Source organism: Dermacentor albipictus, chromosome 9 (genome assembly GCF_038994185.2).
Source record: "Dermacentor albipictus isolate Rhodes 1998 colony chromosome 9, USDA_Dalb.pri_finalv2, whole genome shotgun sequence".
NCBI classification, from domain to species: domain Eukaryota; kingdom Metazoa; phylum Arthropoda; class Arachnida; order Ixodida; family Ixodidae; genus Dermacentor; species Dermacentor albipictus.
The window spans coordinates 108727050-108747825 of NC_091829.1; the positions used below are offsets into that span (position 1 = coordinate 108727050).

Sequence of the window (20776 nt, forward strand, 5' to 3'; positions counted from 1 at the left end):
GTTGCATATAAGGTATGCCGACGCTGGTTAAAAGCACTGAGCGTGTAAATGCGCATAGGAACTGAGTGTTCTCGTTAAACAAACGTCCCTTTGCTACGAACGCTGTATTCCGGGAATATTTTTGTGATTGGTATGAATAAAGTGATTCTTTATAGCGACGCGCATTCCACTCGTTCCGCCTTAGGCGCCTTTCGAATTTCCAGATGCTCACACACCCAGTACCCACTGGGTAAGTGCATATAGATGTGTGCACCTATCAGAACATTTATGAGTCATAGTGACCATGTTCTGCCACGGGAAGGATAATTCTCATTATGTAGGTGTCAACGCGAATAAATTACACTTAATCAAGCCGATTTATAATTGTTTGTTAGTGTGACTATGAACGACGACAATGTAGAGCACCCAAAACGTTTTTTTTATTTGTTTCGCAGCTCAAGAGACGAAAGGCCGAGATGCTCGTGAAATCCATCCAGGAGACCCTGCGTATGGTCGAGCTAGAAGACAAGGCTTCAAGCTTGCCCAAAGCGCTCAGTGGCGGCATGAAGAGAAAGCTGAGCATAGCGATGACCATTGTCTCTGAGCCAGAGGTAACTTCAACAAAGCCCGCTATGGTGGATTAGTGGCGACGGCGCTGCCTCGCTCAACAGTTCGCGCGCTCCATTCCCAACCCCAATTTAATTCCGGCGAGGACAAGAAGTGTTCGCGCGCGTGTAATGACGTATATGTTAACACCCAAGCAGTCAGAATCAAGCCCAACTTCCCCAATATGGCGCGGCTCAAAATCACGTTGGCGTTTTACCATGCAAAGCACGAGTAAAGATGATATTCCTAGTTCGCCCACAAGAAAGGCATTCTTCGTTTACGCGAGACTTACGAGTATAGGACTCTTTTGTGTTGCATCACACATCCTCAGATAATTTAGGTTCAGGATCTGCATAGTTAGATATTGCGCTGAAAATCTTAATCGTCAACTTTTTTCTGATAAATAAAATCCGACGAACATTGACTCAGATCTTTTGCCACCGCGTAACCCATTATGGAGGTAATACATTTTTTTAATACGCTAGTCAGTCAAGCTTATGCCGCTTCACATCGTTAAGTTGAACGAACTCAATGGCCTTCCTATACTATATTTAATTATACGTGGTGAACAGCCTTGATTGAGAACTTGTATTAATTACTTTCATTCAACCTTCAGAATCATTGGAAGGGTACGTTTATCTATCCTCAGAGAGGACCAAGAGCATGAGAAAGAAACCTTCAGAAGAATAAAAGTGGGTTCAAGGGCATAAGGTGGGCATTACCAAGTCATGACCGCGAAATAAGCGGCATCTTCGAAATCAACAGTCTGCTCTCAGTACATTCTCTCAGTACAAAAGCCCGCCGGAGAAACTTCGCACAACGATGCTTGAGGAAAACACAGTTTGATGAACGAGCGACCTTATGAGACTCCCCAGCGTCACAACCCAATTTCTAAACAAGCTGTTTCTTTCAAGCGACTGAAATAACAATTTCATTTGCCTGTAATTAAACCACATGCTATATAGTGTTCCCCTATACGACTTCTTACATTGAAACCATGAAAGCACATAACCTCTTCGGTTGCTTTGTAGAAACATTTTTGATGTGCAGTAATTTATTGCCAAATATTTTGCTTTCCGAGTATATCAGCCACACTGTACCACTATATTAACTAGGTGTGATATTGGCGCTTAAAGTGCCCCAGGTACCCAGGTAACATTCTGTGTCGTTCTTAAAACGCAGTCAAAATGCTGCGGATATCCTTCGTAGGGAACTTACTAAGGCTTTAATTTCCCCACACACTTGGCACTTCGTTTAAGCAGTAATGGTAACTTGCCTATACTTTTCAACAAATATCAACAAGATGCTCTTCGTCATTCATCAAGACCACGAGGGAAACCTACCACGAGCCCTGTACAGCGCACAAATAATGAACGACGACCGGGTTCGCTGAAAATCTGTAACTACATTCACCGAAAAAGAAATCGTTGTTCAATATGCCGAAAGCACAGTGTGAACTTAATATAAGGCGCATAAATGGGGAAAAAAGGGGGGCTTAAGAATTCTTCGTGACTCTTCTAATAGAGTCATTAGGGTCCAAATTCTGTAAAATGGTATATTTGCGATTAAAATGCCAAAACCACTTTCTGATTACGAGGCACGCCGTAATGCGGGACAACGGAAATTTGGACCACCTGGGGTTCTTTATCATGTACTGAAATCTCAGTACACGGGTGTTCTCGCATTACGCCCCCATTGAAATGCGGCCGTCATGGCCGAGACTCGATCCCGTGACCTCATGCTCAGCAGCCCAACACCATAGCCACTGCAACAGCAGCCACGGCGGGTGTATATTTGCGATGACTCCTTTTCCTGGCAAATATATCGATTGCGTTAGTCAATGTTCCTTTGAGGCATTCAGATAGGTAGTTAATAACGGAAACGTGACATTTGCGAACAATCCTTTCAGATATTTTTTGTTAAAGATGTGTTTGATGCAAACGCGTTTAGTCGCTCTCCCATATTCGTCTGAGCAGTCCACCCATTTTTGCTAAGTTCACACTTGGTGGCAAAGATGTAGTTAAGTCTCCGCAGTGGGATAAATGTTGCTCGGCTTGGACATGCCAAATTGTATATGCTCTGAATTATAAGTTTTTTAAAGAAAACCTGTATAACCAAAAAAAATTTATTTTCTCTACACCTATTTTATAGGATGCTTATGCTTCACAATAGTAAACTCTGCATAACATCGACTTCCTTTGGGAAACTGCAGCTCCTAGCGTAACACGTTCACATGATGCTATCAAGCGCATTTTGAAAGGAGTTTCTTTGCAATATTTGTATTTCATGTGCAGGCCGCTTGCTTCGCACATTAGGATGCCGTAGGTTTTCTCATATGCTGCCCACGTTTGATCTTGATGGCGCTTTAATTTAGGACAGAGCACTACGATAGATTTTGTGCTGCTCGAAAAAAAAACATTACGCAGACATCTCGCATACATAAATTTTTGCAAGGGTGAAATTTACGCCCACACAATTTGCACGGCTCCTACGGATCACCCATTACGTAGCCTTTCTTCTAGAAAGATAAACGAAATACATAATTTGAATGATTGGCGATACCAAGAAGCTTTCTATAAAACATTGAAATAGCGGGGAAATGAAAATTGAGGAATAATTTCCGAAGCTCCTTATCAAGCCATAAACTATAAAATTGTTGTAGTTACACAAAAAGTAAAAGTGTTTACAAAAGCTGTATTTCATTCAATGACATTTAACTTCTGAAAAAAAATTTTGGGAGAGGTCTGTCCATTTTTGCTGAGTTTCAGCTTTGGGGCATACTTGGCGAGGATATGGCAGCGGGAAAAGCTTTGCGCCCCTCGTAAAACATACGCATTTAGCTCCAGGGCACTTGCTTTCAAAACGCATTGGAAATTACGCAATTAACCCACATATTTTGAATTCTGAGAACATTTAAGCCATAAAGCGTCGCTTATAAATAAACAGCGAACCCTGTCTATTTACCCGAGGACAAAAGAAAAACGACCTTGAAGTCTAGTATGATTAATGAAGATAAAAAATTACCGACGATTACGTTACTTCCTAATGCGAAATTTGAGCGCAGCAAATAAGCTGTTTCACCTTTTCGATAGATTGAGGCAAAGAAATCGAGCAACACATGTATGCGCTATCACAGAATTTTTTTTTTCACACGTATTCCTTTAACAAAGACTCCACTAACAGTTCTTGACAGTCATGAAGGAAGCTTTGTGGTCGGAGAAATAGACTGATATATGTTCGACTTGGTACACCAATGCTTGATTCTCAAAGACGAGATCTGTACAAGTGCCTCGCGAGGTTGTCACAGCCGTGGGACGCGTTACGAGCGAGAGGAACGGGATGTTCTCCCGCATAAGTGTTAGGAAATTGCTGTTTGTCTTTATGTCAACATTAAAGTCCCCCACTACTAACATCGGTGTGGATCGATGGACGGTTAATGCGAGTTGCAGGAAGTGCACGACGTCTTTCGTGAGTGCGGTAGCGGACTCACGAAAGCGGTATCAGTCGGTCGCTGCTAGCGCTGGGGGGATGAAAGGGGGGCGGAGCTGGTTACGAGGCCGATGATAACGCCGACGACGACGCGAAACCCAGGAACGGACGCCAAAGAGCCATTTGTGTAGCCAGCCCTCCTCCACAGTCTCTCCTCCTCCCTTCCATCATCCTCCCTCGCCCGGAGAGCCGACAGCGCGCATGCGCGGCGGCGGAGCAGATTCGTCGGCGAGCTGGTTACGAGGCCGACGACGACGCGAAACCCAGGAACGGACGCCAAAGAGCCATTTGTGTAGCCAGCCCTCCTCCACAGTCTCTCCTCCTCCCTTCCATCATCCTCCCTCGCCCGGAGAGCCGACAGCGCGCATGCGCGGCGGCGGAGCAGCAGATTCGTTGGCGAGCTGGTTACGAGGCCGACGACAACGCCGACGACGACGACAACGCCGACGACGACGACGACGACAACGCCGACGACGACGACGACGCGAAACCCAGGAACGGGCGCCAAAGAGCTGCGCTCTAAAATAAGCGAATTTCAGTAAATATTTTCAAGGCTGCTGTTTTATCCAGGAACTAAAAACCGCGTCTGTCGAGGACAGGTTATGAAAACTTTACACATTCTCTTGAAATGAACCAGAATAACGCAGTCCGTTTTATCCTGTCTAACTATAAAAGAATTGCAAGCATAAGGGTCATTAAATCAAGCTTGAGCATACCTCCTCTCTAATCACGCCCCAAACCAACTTCGTCTTGCCTTTTTCATAAAATCTTTTTTCATCGAGAATTAAAGAACTGCTTCCGTCATCGCAATACGTATCCCGAAGATCAGACCATGGTACTCACGTATGGGTCAGAAAACTGGAGGCTTACAAAAAGGGTTCTAATTTAATGGAGGACGATGCAACGAGCTGTGGAATGAAGAATGATAGGTGTAACGTTAAGGGATAGGAGAAGAGCAGATTGGGTGAGGGAACAAACGCGAATTAATGGAATCTTTGTTGAAATCAATAAAAAGAAGTGGGCATGGGCAGGACATGCAATGAGGAGGGAAGACAAGCGACGGTCTTTAAGGGTTACGGAGTGAATTCCAAGTGAAGGGAAGCGTAGCAGGGGGCGGCAGAAAGTTAGCTGGGCGGATGAGATTAGGAAGTTTGCAGGGACAACATGGCCACAATTAGTACATGACCGGGATAGTTGGAGAAGTACGGGAGAGGCCTTTGTCCTGCAGTGGGCGTAACCAGGCTGAAGATGATGATGAATGAACATGTAAACATACCTTCTTTCAGAACAAATTCGTTTTCACTTTCATTTCTCCAACGCACATCTGGAGAGGGGAATCACCTTCCTGAAAAATTTGCTACAATTCGAAACCATGAACTCCTTAAAAACACTATCGCTAATGTCGTATAAATAGAGCCCATGTTTGTGCCTGCTGTGTTTATGTTAGCAATGTTTACTCTTGGTTTATTTTGTTATGATTCATTCTTTATTTCGTTGCCGCGAACATGTATCCCATTTCTGTACCTGCTGCTTTTATAATGGCCATGTTAATTACACATTGATTTGTTATCTTTTATGCTGCTTTCATTCTTTTCTTTTTCTTTGTATTTTTTGTTTCATACACCCCTATGCAATGCCTCGTCCCTGAGGGTATATCAAATAACTGAATATATAAATGCGCTAAACACTTTCACTGTTCTTACCAAATTTGCAGATACTGTTTCGTACACTTTCCTGGGATTTTGGGAAATAAAGAGAAGACCCGCAGTATGACACGCTGGGACGCGTGAATAAGTACCTTTCTACAGAGCCTAGGAAAAGCATGTAGAAACAACACGTTGCTGTAAACTTAACACAACGATTTTCAGTGCGTCCGAACTATCGCACTTGCGTCCTTTCCTTTCGTCTACATCTGCAGTTGCTGTCTCTTGCTTATTTTAATTTGCATTCCGAAAAATCCTATTGCGACCGCGGCGGTAGCAGAGCCGTCAATTGCTTACAAACGCGAAATGTAATAACCATGTCTGGCTCGTCGAAGTAGGCACCACTGTAGGTTAAATGAAGCATAGAATTCCCAACTCCCTAGCGTTTAGGCCCGCAGCTTTCGCAGAAAAGATGCGGGGTCAGTTAGCCCCCCCCCTCCCCCCCTCCCCCCCTCCTTCATTTCCTCCCTCTGATTAGCTCTAGTGTAACTGCTGTCCAAAGCTGTAGAAAGGCTGAAGACACCATTGGGTGCCGTCAACTTCGCCTGCTTTGCGCGAGGCTCAGAGCGGTATTGAGAAGGCGGCGCGACTGACCATTCCGAATAGGTACTCGGGAGCCCTAGTTTTCGGACGCCAAGGGACGAGGAGACGCGACGAGTGGATGATACGCAATTGGGAGCCTCTCGGCAGGCGCAAAAAAACTTTTGCTATTTTATTTTTACACACAAGTGCTAAGTGGTATTCAAATTTTGCGAAAATATATCGTGTACTTAGGCACGTTCAAGACTGCATGCATGCGTGAGATTCGGGAAACAAGAGGTTAGGACCACGGTGGACTGACAATATATCATGAAACCAAACCCGCAAAGGGTGGACAAATCAGCACATAGGACATGTAGGGTACTCCGAGCCATACATTTCGGTAACAAGGTAGTCTAGCCGCCTGCGCGATTATCTCACTGAGCTCTGTCGAATACTCGGTTAGGGTAGTCGGAAGTTCAAATCACCCCCCCCCCCTGTTATTTTTGACGATGGTGTGTCTGAATCTGACATTCTTCAGTGCTGTACTTATGCAGACATTGAGTGACACCTGACACTGGCGAAAGATGCCGAAAGCGAGTGAGGCTCTACTAATCCAGGTAGATCCAAATTCGGAAGCCTCGCTAAGCTTGAACAATGACACTCCCTCACCAGAACAGGAACTGGCCTCCCTGTTGCAGTATTCGTCCACAACATCCCTGGTGATATCTGCAATTAACCCACGACCTTCAGTCAAAAAGAGCTGTGGTGCACCCTACCAAGGCGGTGGTCAGAATTGTAACCCAGCAGATAGTGCTAAGAATCTCTGGGTCCAGACAGGCCGCCAATGAAAACTGACCCTCTCAACCTTTACCAGCAGAACTCTGTCGAGTGAGCCTAGCGTACCAGGACCCTTTGAGGGTCCTGGTACGCTGTTGTTTGGGATGTTGTTTGGGATGTTTTCGACCTTAGTGAGATCAGAAAAATTGGTGAGGCTTATAAATTGCTAAATAACGGCCACCCTGCTCTGCCATAGCGGTTGCCCTGATAAGAAGCAATACGGGGTAAGTTTCCAAATTCATAACGACATAGCGCGCAATAATGAGAAAGTAGCAGTAGCCGTAATCAAACTTTACAATACGTGTAGAGTAAAGGTAGTGGAAACCCTACGCTCCAACATGCAGTCGCGACGATGAGGAATTAGATCAGTTTTATGAAGATGGTAAAATTAGCGATGAGAAAGAGCAAACTCGGTATACAGTAGTAGTGGGGGACTTCAATGCAAAAGTGGGGAAGAATCAGGGGGGTAAACAGGCAATTGGCAACTACGGCGTCCATTCTAGAAACGCTAGAGGACAGATGCTAATAGAATTCACAGAAAACAATAGGCTGAGAATAGTGAACACCGTTTCAGGAAGCGTAGCAACAGAAAGTGGGCCTGGAAAAGGCCTAATGGTGAAACAAGAATATAAATTGATTTCGTAATGTGTGCCGATCCCAGCATAGTGCAGGAAGTAGGAGTGATAGTTAAGGTAACGTTCAGTGATCATAGATTAGTGATGGCTAGGATTCCCCTCAATTTGATCAGAGAAAAAGTAAAATTGGTCAAGAAGAAACAGGTCAACTTAGAGGCAGTAAGGGTAAAAGCAGACAAATTTAGGCGGGTACTTGCAAACAAATATGCAACCTTTGAACAGACAGATGATGATGATGATGACATAGAGGTAATGAATTAAACCACAGCGAGGTTAGCTTCAGAGGCAGCAATTTAAGTCGGGTGCAAGGCGCCAAGGCAACCAGTAGGCAAGCTCTCTCAAGTAACAAAGGACCTAATAAAAAATGACGAAGAATGAAAGTGTCAAACTCAAGAGAGAAGACAGATAAAAGATGAGCTAAGATAAGGCGGAACTCTCAAAACTGATCAACAACGCGAAAATAAGTGATATACGAATCTATAACGTGACAAAGACTGAAGAAGCCGTAAAAATTGGACGCAGCTTGAAATCCGTCAAAAGGAAATTCGACATAAGACAAACCAAGATGTATGCACTGAAAGATACGCCGGGTGATATCATCCGCACTCTCGAAGGTATAATGAAAGCCGCGGAAGAATTCTATACTTATTTATTTATTGTCATACTCTCAAGGCCCGGGGGCATTACAGAGAGGGGTGGTGATTATTACAAACACATTCGTTAAAAATATTCTTGAAGCTTGTGGCGTCAGGAATCGCAGTGATGGAGGCAGGGAGGCGGTTCCAGTCATTCGTCGTTCTTGGTAAAAAGGATTCAAAATAAATGTTGATGCGACAAGTTGGAACTTCAACCTTAAAACGATGATCCGGGCTTGATGATATGTGTGATGATGAGGAGATTAGTTCATACTTACGTGTTTCGTTATAGTAATAAAGATTGTGAAAAAGGCATAGGCGAACGTATTTACGACGTAACTCTTGGTTAGGCAAGTCAAGGGTTAGTTTCATTGATGAGACACTTGCATGACGAGAATAATTCGACAGAATCAAACGAGCAGCTCGGTTTTCAATGGATTCGATGGTGTTTTTTAACTTTAGAGTAGAAGGGTCGAAAATGGAGCATGCTTATTCAGGTTTACGCCTCACTAAGGATTCGCACAGAAGTAACTTGACAGCTGCAGTTGCCGATGAAAAATTACGGCGTAAAACCCAAGCATGCCATAGGTGTTACCGTAAATTTAATTTATATGAATGTTCCATGTAAGATTGTGTGTGTTACTGACCTATACAGTACTCAGAAGGCTCAGGGCTACTCTATCCTAAACAATGATGAACAGGATACAGAAACTCCTATAACTAGAGGTGATGTCATAAGGGCCTTGCAAGACATGAAAGCGGGAAAAGCGGCAGGAGAAGAAGGAATAACAGTCGATTTAACCAAAGATGGAGGGGACATAATGGTAGAAAAACTGGCGGCTCTCTATACGTAGTGTCTAGCGACGGCAAGGGTCGCAGAAAAGTGCAAGAATACAAACATTAAACTAATCCACAAAAAGCAAGCCGTTAAAGAACTGAAGAATTTTAGGCCCATTAGCTTACTACCAGTGTTATATAAAATATATCCCAAAATATTCTCCGATAGAAGGGCAACACTGTACTTTAGACAACCAAGGGAACAGGCTGGCTTTAGGAAGGGATACTCTGCAATAAATCACATCCATGTCATTATTCAGCTTATCGAGAAATCCGCAGAATACAATGAGCCTTTTTATATGGCTTTCATAGATCACCGAAAAGAGCATTTGATTCAGTAGAAATACCAGCAGTACCATACCAGCAGATACCACTTACGTAAGTACCCATGAAAATATCTACAGAGATTCCACAGCCGCCTTAATTCTACGCAAGAAAAGTAGGAAGATACCTATAAAGAAAGGGTTCAGACTAGGAGATACAATCTCTTCAATGCTATTTACTGCGTGCTTAGAAGAAAGATTCAAGCTATTAAACTGGGAAGGTTTAGGAATAAGGATCGAAAGCGAATACCTCAGCAACGTTCGGCTTGCCGATGGCATTGCTCTATTCAGCAACACTGCAGACGAGTTGCACAAATGATTAAGGACCTTAACAGGGAGACTGTAAGAGTGTCGTTGAAGATTAATATGCAAAAATCAAAGATAATGATGAACAACCGGGCAAGGGAACAAGAGTTCAGGACTGCAAGTCAGACTCTAGAGTCTGTGATGGGGTACGTTTACCTAGGTCAACTAATTACAGCGAACCCTTACCATGAAAAGGAAATTGACGGAATAGACATGGGTAGGGTAGCATACGGCAGACATCGGGAGCTCCTCACTGGAAGCTTACTGTTATCAATGAAAAGGAAGGTATACAATGAGTGCATTTGTCCTGTGCTGACATATGGGGCAGAGACATGGAGACCGACAAAGAAGCTTGAGAACGAGCTTCCCTCGCGCAAAGAGCAATGGAACGTAGAATGCTAGGCATAACTCTAAGGTACAGAAAGAGAGCGGTTTGGATCAGAGAGCAAATGGGTATAAGCGATGTCCTAATTGCCATTAAGAGAAAAAAATGGCACTGGGCAGGTTAAATAACTGTTGGACCATTAGGGTGAAAGAGTGGGTACCAAAAAAGAAGCGCAGTGAAGGATGACAAAAGACTAGGTGGTACGACTCACTGGTGCTAGATGGAATCTTTTGGCGCAGGACAGGGGCAATCAGAGATCGCAGGGAGAGGCCTTCATCCTGCAGTGCACATAAAATAGGCTCATGATGATGATGAGATGGTACAATTATTGTTCGTGACGCCGTGCCTTGCGCAGTTCAGCAACAAGACCGAGGAATAGCAATACATGCCGTGTATACTGTTTAAAAATTGCGAGGCTATAACAGTTCCATATTTCTTCTAAAGCGTGTAATTACGCTGGAGACCTTGTCTTTCTGGTGCCTGTCACCCATTAAATCACCGTTTACTGAATACATAAAATATATGCCGTTTAAGGGCCCCGCACGAACAAGAAATCAATATTTTAGCTGTTTATAGTGGCACGTGGTAGTGACGGTTGAGGACAGCAAAAAAAAAAAGAAAAGAATAGAACGGCGAAAGTAACTTTATTGGGCGAACCAGTGCCCACAAAAAAAGGTTACACTGAAAGCTCAACGAAAGCGACGAACATAGTCGGCGATCGTCAAAAATCTGATCTGCCGGTCTAGCGCGTCGGCTTTTATACATAAGCCATCGAAGGTTCCAGGGTGATCGCTGGTGCCCGCCTGTCTCCCACAAAGCTCTGCAAAATTGGCGTCGCACATGCATGGAATCAGAATATGCAAAGTTCGGCGACAACAGGCAGCAGATAGAACCATCGACAACATTAATATAAGCTCTAGAAAGCACTAAAACGTGCAGATGTGAGTGGGCATAACATATAAAAAATTGACCTCACTTACGTCCTCTTATGTTACATGTATAGAAGGGCTTTCTTCAGAAATGTGACGAGAGTATTTGTTTCTGCCAATGTTTCATTGGAGCATTTCTGTTTTTATTCGCTCTGTTGTTTATAATCATGTACTCATTTTTTTATGCCACGCAAACTAATCGTGTGGCATGGTGATAAATGCACGCACCAGATGTGCTTCTCAAGCCTGTATGTGTGCTGATACGTACATGTATTATAAATGCGCATAATATGTGTATCAGTATATGCTACACATTTACCGCTGCCTTGTATTTCATTTCTTCTTCTTTTCTTTCCACTTTTGATATTGTAACAATTTGTGTGCTGCCTGTCACGCTCTGTCAGGCAAGCCAGTGTGTCTTTGGCAGGCTTATGAATGTATTATGCTTTATAGAAATAATGAGAGTTTATTTTTATTATTAGTATTATTACTATCATTATTAAAGAAACTTCCGATACATGCAGGCGCGTCCCGCGCTGAGCGATAAGATTTGTTAGACAGTGAAACGTGGTCATTCGGTGAACAATCCACGTGTCAATACCCCTCCCCCCCCCCCCCCCTAGAAAGCATCGTCCCATTACTGCAAACATAAAAGGCGGGCGAAAAACAAAAGCACACTCTCTAAGAAAGAAGTAACGAAACAACAAGGAAACTAAGTACAAAGGAAGTCCAAAGGTGAGCTATTCAAAGTGCCAAAGTCCGTTAGCGCGGGTGGAATGGCTTAAGTCGCACAACATGGAATATTTCAGGTCGTGAGTGGTGGCTATGTGATAGAGAAATGCCGTCTGCAACGACCTCGTTGCCGAGGACGCCAATGCGTCCGATTACCTTGTAAGGTCCGAAATGGCGGCGTAAAAGTTTCTCACCAAGTCGTCGTCGGCGTATTGGGATCCAAACCCAAACATGGTCGCCGGTCTGGTACTCGACGTAGCATCGTTGGAGACTGTAGTGTCGGCTGTCCGTCCCCTGCTGGTTCTTGATTGACAGGTAGGCGAGCTGCTGGGTTTCTTCGGCGCGTTCGAGAAAGGTGGCGATGTCAAGATTCTCTTTGTCGGTAACGTACGGCAGCATAGCGTCAAAAGTCGTCGTCGGGTGCACGCCGTAAACCAGTTTGAACGGCGAGATGTGTTCGCATCCAACGTCTTCTGCTCGACGTTGACGTACATTGCTAGCATTTCGGCGAGGGTATTAATCAGGTGCTCCGTAATACCGTTCGTCTGCGGGTGGTAAATAGTTGTCCTCCTATGGCTTGTCTGGCTGTATTAGAGAATGGCCTGGGTGAGCTAGGCTGTAAAGGCCGTTCCTCTGTCGTGGATGAAGATTTTCCGGGCACCATTCGCATCAATCGTCACTTACAGCGCATACATAGACGGAGTACAAAAAAGGACATCCTGCTGCTTCACCATTCGCAGCACGATGTCCTCGAAGAACAATTTCGTCACTTCGGCTGCGCTACCCTTCGACAGAGTTTTTGTTTCAGCGAAGCGCGGGAGGTAGTCCGCCGCCACGACGATGCACTTTTTCCGGATGTTGACGTTGGAAAAAGTCCAAACAAGTCCATCTCGATCTGCTGAAATGGTTCGCAAAGTTGCTTGATCGGCTGTAGTAATCCTGCCGGCCTTGTCGGTGGTCTCTTGCGTCGCTGACAATCTCGGCATGTCTTGACGCAACGGGCGACTTCGGCGCTCAGGCGCGGCCAGTCATACTTTTCCTGTATCCTCAATGGCGCCTGGAAGAAGCCGAGGTGTCGAGCGGGCGGATCGTCATGTAGGGCTTGCAGTACTTCAGGACGCAGTACTGAGGGAATAATAAGGTATTTGGCGAGGACTGGTGAAAAGTTCTTCTTCACGAGTAGGTTCTTTTGAAGCGTGAACGAAGATAATCCACGTTTAAATGCCCTAGGGACAACGTCGGTGTGCCCTTCCAAATACTCGACTAGGGCTTTTAGCTCCGAGTCTCCTCGTTGCTGTTCGGCGAAGTCTTCCACGCTTATTATTCCAAGGAAGGCGTCGTCATCCTCATCATCTTGCTGCGGCGGGTCAATGGGGCCGCGTGATAGGCAATCGGCATCAGAGTGTTTTCGTCCGGACTTATAGGTTACAGTGATATCATATTCTTGCAGTCTGAGGCTACACCACGCCAGGCGTACTGAAGGGTCTTATAAGTTCCCTAGCCAACACATGGCGTAATGGTCGCTGACGGCTCTGAATGGCCGGCCGTATAGGTAAGGACGAAGTTTTGCTGTAGCCCAAACGATGGCGAGGTATTCCTTCTCGCTCGTAGAATAATTTGCTTCCGCTTTTACCTCTGTGAAAAGCGGAAGCCTAGGCACTCGGCCAGCCTAGGCACCGAGGCCTAGTCTGCTGGCGACAGTGTGGATTTCGGTAGCGGTGTGCTCGTCGAAATGCGCAACTACTGGTGGCGGCTGCATACGTTGTTTGGGTTCTTGAAATGCGTCGGTAGGCGGTGTTTCGCCTTAGAACTCGACCTCACATTTACTTGGATGTGGCAAATGCTCAACGATGCGTGCAAACTGCTTGACAAAGCGCCCGTACTGGGCACCCATGCCAAGGAACCTATGTACTGCCATCTTGTCGATGGGCTGCGGGAAGTTTGTGGTGGCAGCTGCCTTCTACGAGTCGGGGCGGACTCCAGATTTTCTGTTACGTGACCAAGGAACAGAAGCCCATTGTAAGCGAAGCGGAACTTTCCTGCTTCCAATTGAGCCCTGATGACTTGATGGCCTCAAGTATAGTCGCAACCCGCCTAAAGTTGTCATCGAAATTTCCAGCGAAGACGACGTCATCTAATTAAATAAGGCAAGTCTGCCACTTCAACCCTGTCAACACTGTGTCCTTCACACGCTGGAACATTGTAGACGCCAAGAAGAGACGAAATAGCATAACACTAGCATAAGACTAGCACAACCTTGAACTCATCGAGGCCGTGCGGCGTGATGAAGGCAGTATTTTCGCGATATATCTTGTCGACTTCTGTTTGCCAGTAGCCAGACTTAAGGCCCACTGAGAAGAAGTATTCAGCTTTGCAGAGCTGATCCAAGGTGTCGTCTATCTGTGGGAGGGCGTATACGTCCTTCTTTGTGATCTTGTTTAGTCGGCGATAATCGACGCATAAACGTAGGGTTCCGTTCTTTTTCTTCAACAAGACTGCAGGAAAATCCAAAGGAGTTTTCCACAGTTGGTTGATGTCGCGCAGCATTTAGTCGATATGTTGCCTTATATCTTCACGTTCAGGTGCTGCAACTCGGTAAGGGCTCCGGCGGAGTGGTGAAGCACACTCTTTGGTTATAAAGCGATGTTTTGCAATTGCTGTTTGTCGAATTCTCGAGGATGTGTAAAAGCTGTTGTATCGTCGGAGAAGAATTCTGACCAGTTGCTTCTTACTCAGGTGGAGACGGATTTATGTGGAAGCTTGGTTCGGGGACTATTTTGTTCGGGTCGGGTGCGGCAGGATAGGAGAGGACAAACACATTGCTGGTTTCCACCATTTCCTCGATGTATACGATCGTTATGCCCTTGTTGATGTGCTTGAACTGTGTTGATGTGTTGAAGAATGTCAACATCACTTTCGCTTTCCCTCCGTGGAGTCGAGCGATCACTCGTGCGACGCAAATGTCACGCTCGAGCAGTGCACGTTGGTCAACCTCGATGAAGCCTTCTACGTCTGCGGGTGTTTCGCTGCCGACGGAAATGACAATGCTGCAGCGAGACGGGATACTGTCCTATTCCTGAAGTAAATTCAAGGCAACCTGACTGATTGCTTGGTGTCTCGACAACTTTATTGGTTTCGACTTCAGGTGGATGATTGCGACGTGTTTGATAAGAAGTCCATGCGGAAAATTACATCTCGCGAGCACTGTTGGAGGACAACGAGTGTTGCGGGCTTGTGCCTGTGACGTGCTGTAATGCTTGCCGTCCACATTACCACGTTGGTGTTATGAGGTGTCCTGCGGCTGTCCGAATTTAAGAGCCGTGCCATGCGTCATGATTTTCTTCCGCATAGCAGCGAACAATCCACTGATAACGGAGTACTCGGCTCCTTTGTGCACTAAGGCGATGACTGCGTGGCCATCGATAAGCACGTCGAGGTCGGTGGTTCTTGGTCTTGCGTTTCAGTTATGCCTTCGCGTAGGATCACGCGCCATCACTTTGACGTGTGGCTGGTACATCGCGTCATCAGGTCTTTGGCCGGTATATTCTTTGCTTTTAGTCTTCTTCAAGATGGCGGCGAGTTGTTGTTATGTCGTCGAGATAGTTTCTTCGGCGTCTTCGTCAGGGGCGGCGGATCTTCGCCAGTTCGATGAACAACAGCCACACCTCCATCTGTTGCTGCTTTTCCCTTTCCGCGTATGGGCTGACCCCCGGCCCCAGGCAGGGCCCATGCATGGACGGGGCTGCGGCGACAGGCAGCGGCCTGGTGTCAGCGAAAGGGACGGCTGTCGAGGGCTGTACTGAGTGGAAGCGAGGTAGTCGGCAATATCGCGACGTCGTTGACCAAGCTGTGGTAGCGGTGCGTTAACGCTCAACCCTCGCAACCCATCTCCTGGTATGGTCATCGACGGTAGACGTGACTCGCTTCTCCGCAGTGGTAGCAGAGCCGACGGCGGTCAGGAGCGCGAAAGACATCTGTCTTCCTTGGGTTGATTTTCTGGATGATGGGTCCGACGGGCGTACGTGCTTGTTTGCAGATGTGGCTGCGGCGATTGAGGGACTCCGAATGGTTGTTGTAGCTCCTCGCGTACGATGCCGACAATCGAAGAGACTTGTGGTGGTGATGAAGGAGACAACTTCTGGAATTGTTCTAGCACAACCGCTGTGATCGTCTCACGCAAGTCGTCGGTGGCCAGTGATTGAACTCCCACGTTACTTGTGGTGTTCGTACTGCGGTCCAATGGTGGATTCCGCATTTCCGGGGTATTCTCCATAGTTGATGCTTCAAAAACAAATTCAGCAACAGTACTGGTAGGATGGGACCATAGGATGGTAAGAACTCGGATTAGCGTAGACTTGAGGGGGGAACGGAAGAAGTTGGTACATAAGAAGCCGATCAATGAGTTAGGGGTAAGAGGGAAAATAGAGGAATTCCGGTTCAAGCTACAGAACAGGTAATCGGCTTTAACTCAGAAAGAGGACCTTAGTGTTGAAGCAATGAACGACAATCTTATGGTCGTCATTTAGGAGTGTGCAATAAAACTCGGTGGTAACTTTGTTAGACAGGATGCCGGTGCGCTATCGCAGGAGACGAAAGATCTGATCAAGAAACGCCAATGTATGAAAGCCTCTAACCCTATAGCTAGAACAGAACTGACAGAACCTTCGAAGTTAACTAACAAGCGTAAAACAGCTGACATAGGGAAGTATAATATAAATAGAATTGAATATACTCTCAGGAACGGAGGGAGCCTAAAAGCAGTGAAGAAGAAACTAGGAATTGGCAAGAATACGGTTTATGCGTTAAGAGACAAAACCGGCAATATCATTACTAATATGGATGAGATAGCTCAATTTGCAGAGGACTTCTACAGAAATTTCTGCAGTACCAGTGGTACCCACGACGATAACGGAAGAGAGAATTATCGAGAGGAATTTGAAACCCCAGAAGTAACGCTGGAAGAAGTAAAGAAAGCCTTGGGAGCTATGTAAAGGGGGAAGGCAGCTGGGGAGAATCAGGTAACAGCTCAATTGTCGAAAGTTGGTGGGCAGATTGTTCTAGAAAAAGTGGCCACCCGGTATATGCAATGCCTCATGACCTCGAACGTACCGGAATCTTGGAAGAACGCTAACATAATCCTAATCCTTAAGAAAGGGGACGCCAAAGACTTGTAAATAATAGGCCGGTGAGCTTACTGTCCGTTGCCCACAAAGCGTTTGTAAAGGTACTCGGAAATAGAATCAGAAACACCTTAAACTTCTGTCAACCAAAGGACCAGGAAGAATTTCGTAAAAACTACTCAACAATAGACCATATTCATGTTATCAATTAGGTGATAGAGAAATGTGAGGAATATAACCAACCCTTGCATATCGTTTTCATTGATTACGAGAAAGCGTTTGATTCCCTCTTAACCTCAGCAGTCATGCAGGCATTAGGAACCAGGGTGCAGAAGAGCCGTATGTAAAAATACTGAAAGATATCTATAGCGGCTTCGCAACCACCGTAGTCCTTCATAAAGAAACAGCAAAATCCCAATAAAGAAGGGCGTCAGGCAAGGAGATACGATGCCTCCAATGTTATTCACAGCGTGTTTACAGGAGGTATTGAGAGAGCTGGATTGGGAAGAATTAGCGATAAGAGTTAATGGAGAATACCTTAGTAACTTGCGATGCGCTGATGATATTACGTTGCTTTGTAAGTCAGGGGACCAATTGCAATACATGCTCACTGATCTGGAAAGGCATAGCAGAAAGGTGGGTCTAAAAATTAATCTGCCGAAATATAAAGTACCGTTTCATAGTCTCGGAAGAGAACTGTAGTTCATGATAGGTAGCGAGGCACTGGAAGTAGTGAAGGAATGCACCTTCTAAGGGCAGGTATTGACTGCGGATCCGAATCATGAGACTGAAATAATCAGGAGAGTAAAAATGGGCTGGGGTGCGTTTGGTAGGCATTCTCAGATCATGAAGAGCAAGTTGCCATTATCCCTCAAAAGAAAAGCGTATAACAGCTGTGTGTTACCGGTACTCACCTACGAGGCAGAAACCTGGAGGCTTACGAAAAGGGGTCTACATAAATTGAGGTCGACGCAACGAGCTATGGAACGAATAATGACGGGCGTAACATTAAGGGATAAGAAAAAGCAGATTGGGTGAGGGAATAAACGCCAGGTAATGACATCTTAGTTGAATTCAAGAAAAATAAGTGTTAATGGGCAGTACATGTAATGAGGAGGGAAGATAACCGATGGTCATTAAGGGTTACGGACAGGATTTCAAGAGAAGGGAAGCCAAGCAGGAGGCGGCAGAAACTTAAGTGGGTGGAGGAGTTTGAGAAGTTTGTAGGGAGAACATGGTCACAATCATCACATGACCGGGGTAGTTGTAGAAGTATGGGATAGGCCTTTGCCCTTCAGTGGGCGCAGCCAGGCTGATGCTGATGATGATGATATAGCGACCTATGTAAAAAATAACTCATGGTCATATGGACTTCGACAATCTAGTCATATCATGCGCGCGTGACCGGAAACTTTATCACTCCACTTCCAGCTCCTTATTCTGGATGAGCCAACGGCCGGCATAGATCCGGAGGCGAGACGGGCAGTGTGGGATACCTTGACAACTGTGGCCAAGGAGAGAACTCTGCTACTGTCCTCTCATGACATGGAGGAAGCTGATGCTATCGCCGATCAAATAATCATCCTGGCGTCCGGTGGGGTCGTCTGCAGCGGGTCGACGCCCTTTCTGAAGAAAGCATGTGGTAAGGTGTTGCAGCCGCCAGTTTGTTGTACGTATTGGTTTATTCTATACTGCCAGCTACCTTTTTGCGGCCCAGGTTTAGCATATCGAGGCAGCACGACTGTTGCTAAGAAAGGTAATGAAATAATACTATGATTATTATTAAGAACTACCCTCGTTTTGGGGTTCAGCAAACTATCTGAGATCAGATTGATGCGTTTCGCTTTATTTCGTTTTCTATTTATCCGCCACTTGTCAGGTGCCTCGGTCATTCGAAGAAGCCTATTTTATTTCCTCTTACAGGCGAAGGCTACTCGCAGCCGTGTTGGTCCTTAGTGTCTCAAGTCAGTTCACTTCATCCTATATATTACGTTTCTTTTTCTGATCAGTTACTCTGCCCCCACCGGGGCGTCTTCGTCAGCAGGCGTTTGGTGTGTTGCGACACCACGTACGCGAGCACAAGAGGGTTGGACCCTCCCGCGTGGAGCCTTGCACGTCTTAGCCGTGTCTGGGGAAAAGATGATCCTTGGGGTTGAGCAGATGCCGAGTGTTCGGACCTTTGCCACCCCCCGGTGGAGGCAACACACCTCTTTGACCTCTGCTTCATATAGGTGGTACGTCCTGATTGGCCCACCTTAAGGAAAACGGCAATCACCTTTTTCTTTCTCTCTCTCCTCAAATCTCCGTCTCTCTTTCTAAATGTTTGGCCTTTCCTGTTGTCTTCTCTCTTCCATTTTTTTCCTTTATCATTGGGGGCAAGGGCTAACCCTCTGTGGCTATCCTACCTTGAGGGCAGCATATGATGTTATAGTGACGGCGTACGACTGACATAATGCAGACTTGTACGCAAGCCAGGTTCGCTGGTTTGGCTCCGTGGTGGGTGGTTGGCGCTGTTGCACAACATACGCACTTTTATTATGGCAGTGCAAGCTTATGTAGTCTATGAGTAGCGTCTGAAAAGATGCCGCACCGAAGCACCGTTCCAGTTCTTGTTCTGGCACAACGCTCCATCATTTCCCGAGTACTGTGTTGTACACGCCGAAAACAACATACCAGTAAGAAGGCTCTCTCTATTCTTGTGGACCAAATCCCTGAAAGACAAAACTGAACCGACATAAAAAGTCTCAGATATCTAGCCGGGACCTCCTCCTAGAACTAAATGACAACGATCAAGCACAAAAGCTCTCTAATTCCCAGTGTTGGCATCGCAACAGTGACAATTTCAGCCCACAGAACACTAAATACAAACCGGGGTGTGATACCTGAGGGAGGACTTTCATGGCGTGAGCAAGGAGAAATTGTTGGAAGGTTTCCAGAACAATGAAAGTACAAAGAATTGTCATCCGAAAAAACGACCAAGAAATTCCGAGAAAACATGTTATATTCATCTTTGGAACAACCGTATTACCTACCTCGCTGGACGCAGGTTACATAAAAGTAAATGTGAGAGCTTATATCTCAAACCACGAACGCTGTTTCAAATTTCAAAGGTTTGAACATGCTTCACATGCACGCCGAGGGCAAACAACCTGTGCTAAAGGCAGCTCCAAGGATCATCAATCTGACAATTGCACTTTTTCCCCACACTGCGTTAACTGCAAAGGAGACCATCCAGGTTACTCGTGGTCTCGCCGTGGCTCTAAAAAGTAAAGTAATTGCACTAACTGCAAAGAGAAAATTTCGTTCTTTGAAGCAATAAATCAATTGTATCTTTCGCGAAGACGTTATGTCGATGAGACGCGGGTGGGGGCAGTGTCGCAGAGGCCTCAAGAGTCCTCGGAGCCCACGCATAGTGGTCCTACAGTGACCCGTCCCGCCCCCATGGTGGGTGCAGCTAGTGCTGCTCTATCCTCTTCGATGCGCCCACAGATACCTGTCCCGCAGCGCCCGAACCTCAAACTAAACCTCAAAGCCGGAAACACGTGTCTCGGCTCCCTCAACTTCCGGTAATCCCGCGTCTCGGACAGAGCAATGGAGGTGGACTAAAAAGTTCGGTGTCACCGACAGCGAAAGACAAGTGCTCTCTCAAGCAAGGAAAGAGGGGCAAAGTCTCAATAATCATGGTAAACAATAGCGCGACAACCTAAAGGTTATTGCTCCTTCATATTCGCCTTCTTT

General features: G+C 45.9%; 1 protein-coding gene across 4 annotated transcripts in view; it reads left to right on the plus strand.

The window, feature by feature from the left end:
* Window positions 1-20776, plus strand: part of LOC139050018 (phospholipid-transporting ATPase ABCA3-like) — a 278463-nt gene that overhangs the window by 164851 nt on the left and 92836 nt on the right. For all 4 annotated transcript variants that reach the window (XM_070526088.1, XM_070526089.1, XM_070526090.1 and 1 more), the window contains 2 exons: window positions 435-590; window positions 18470-18680. In XM_070526088.1, the coding sequence (XP_070382189.1) occupies window positions 435-590; window positions 18470-18680 (367 nt within the window). The remainder of the gene's footprint in view (window positions 1-434; window positions 591-18469; window positions 18681-20776) is intronic.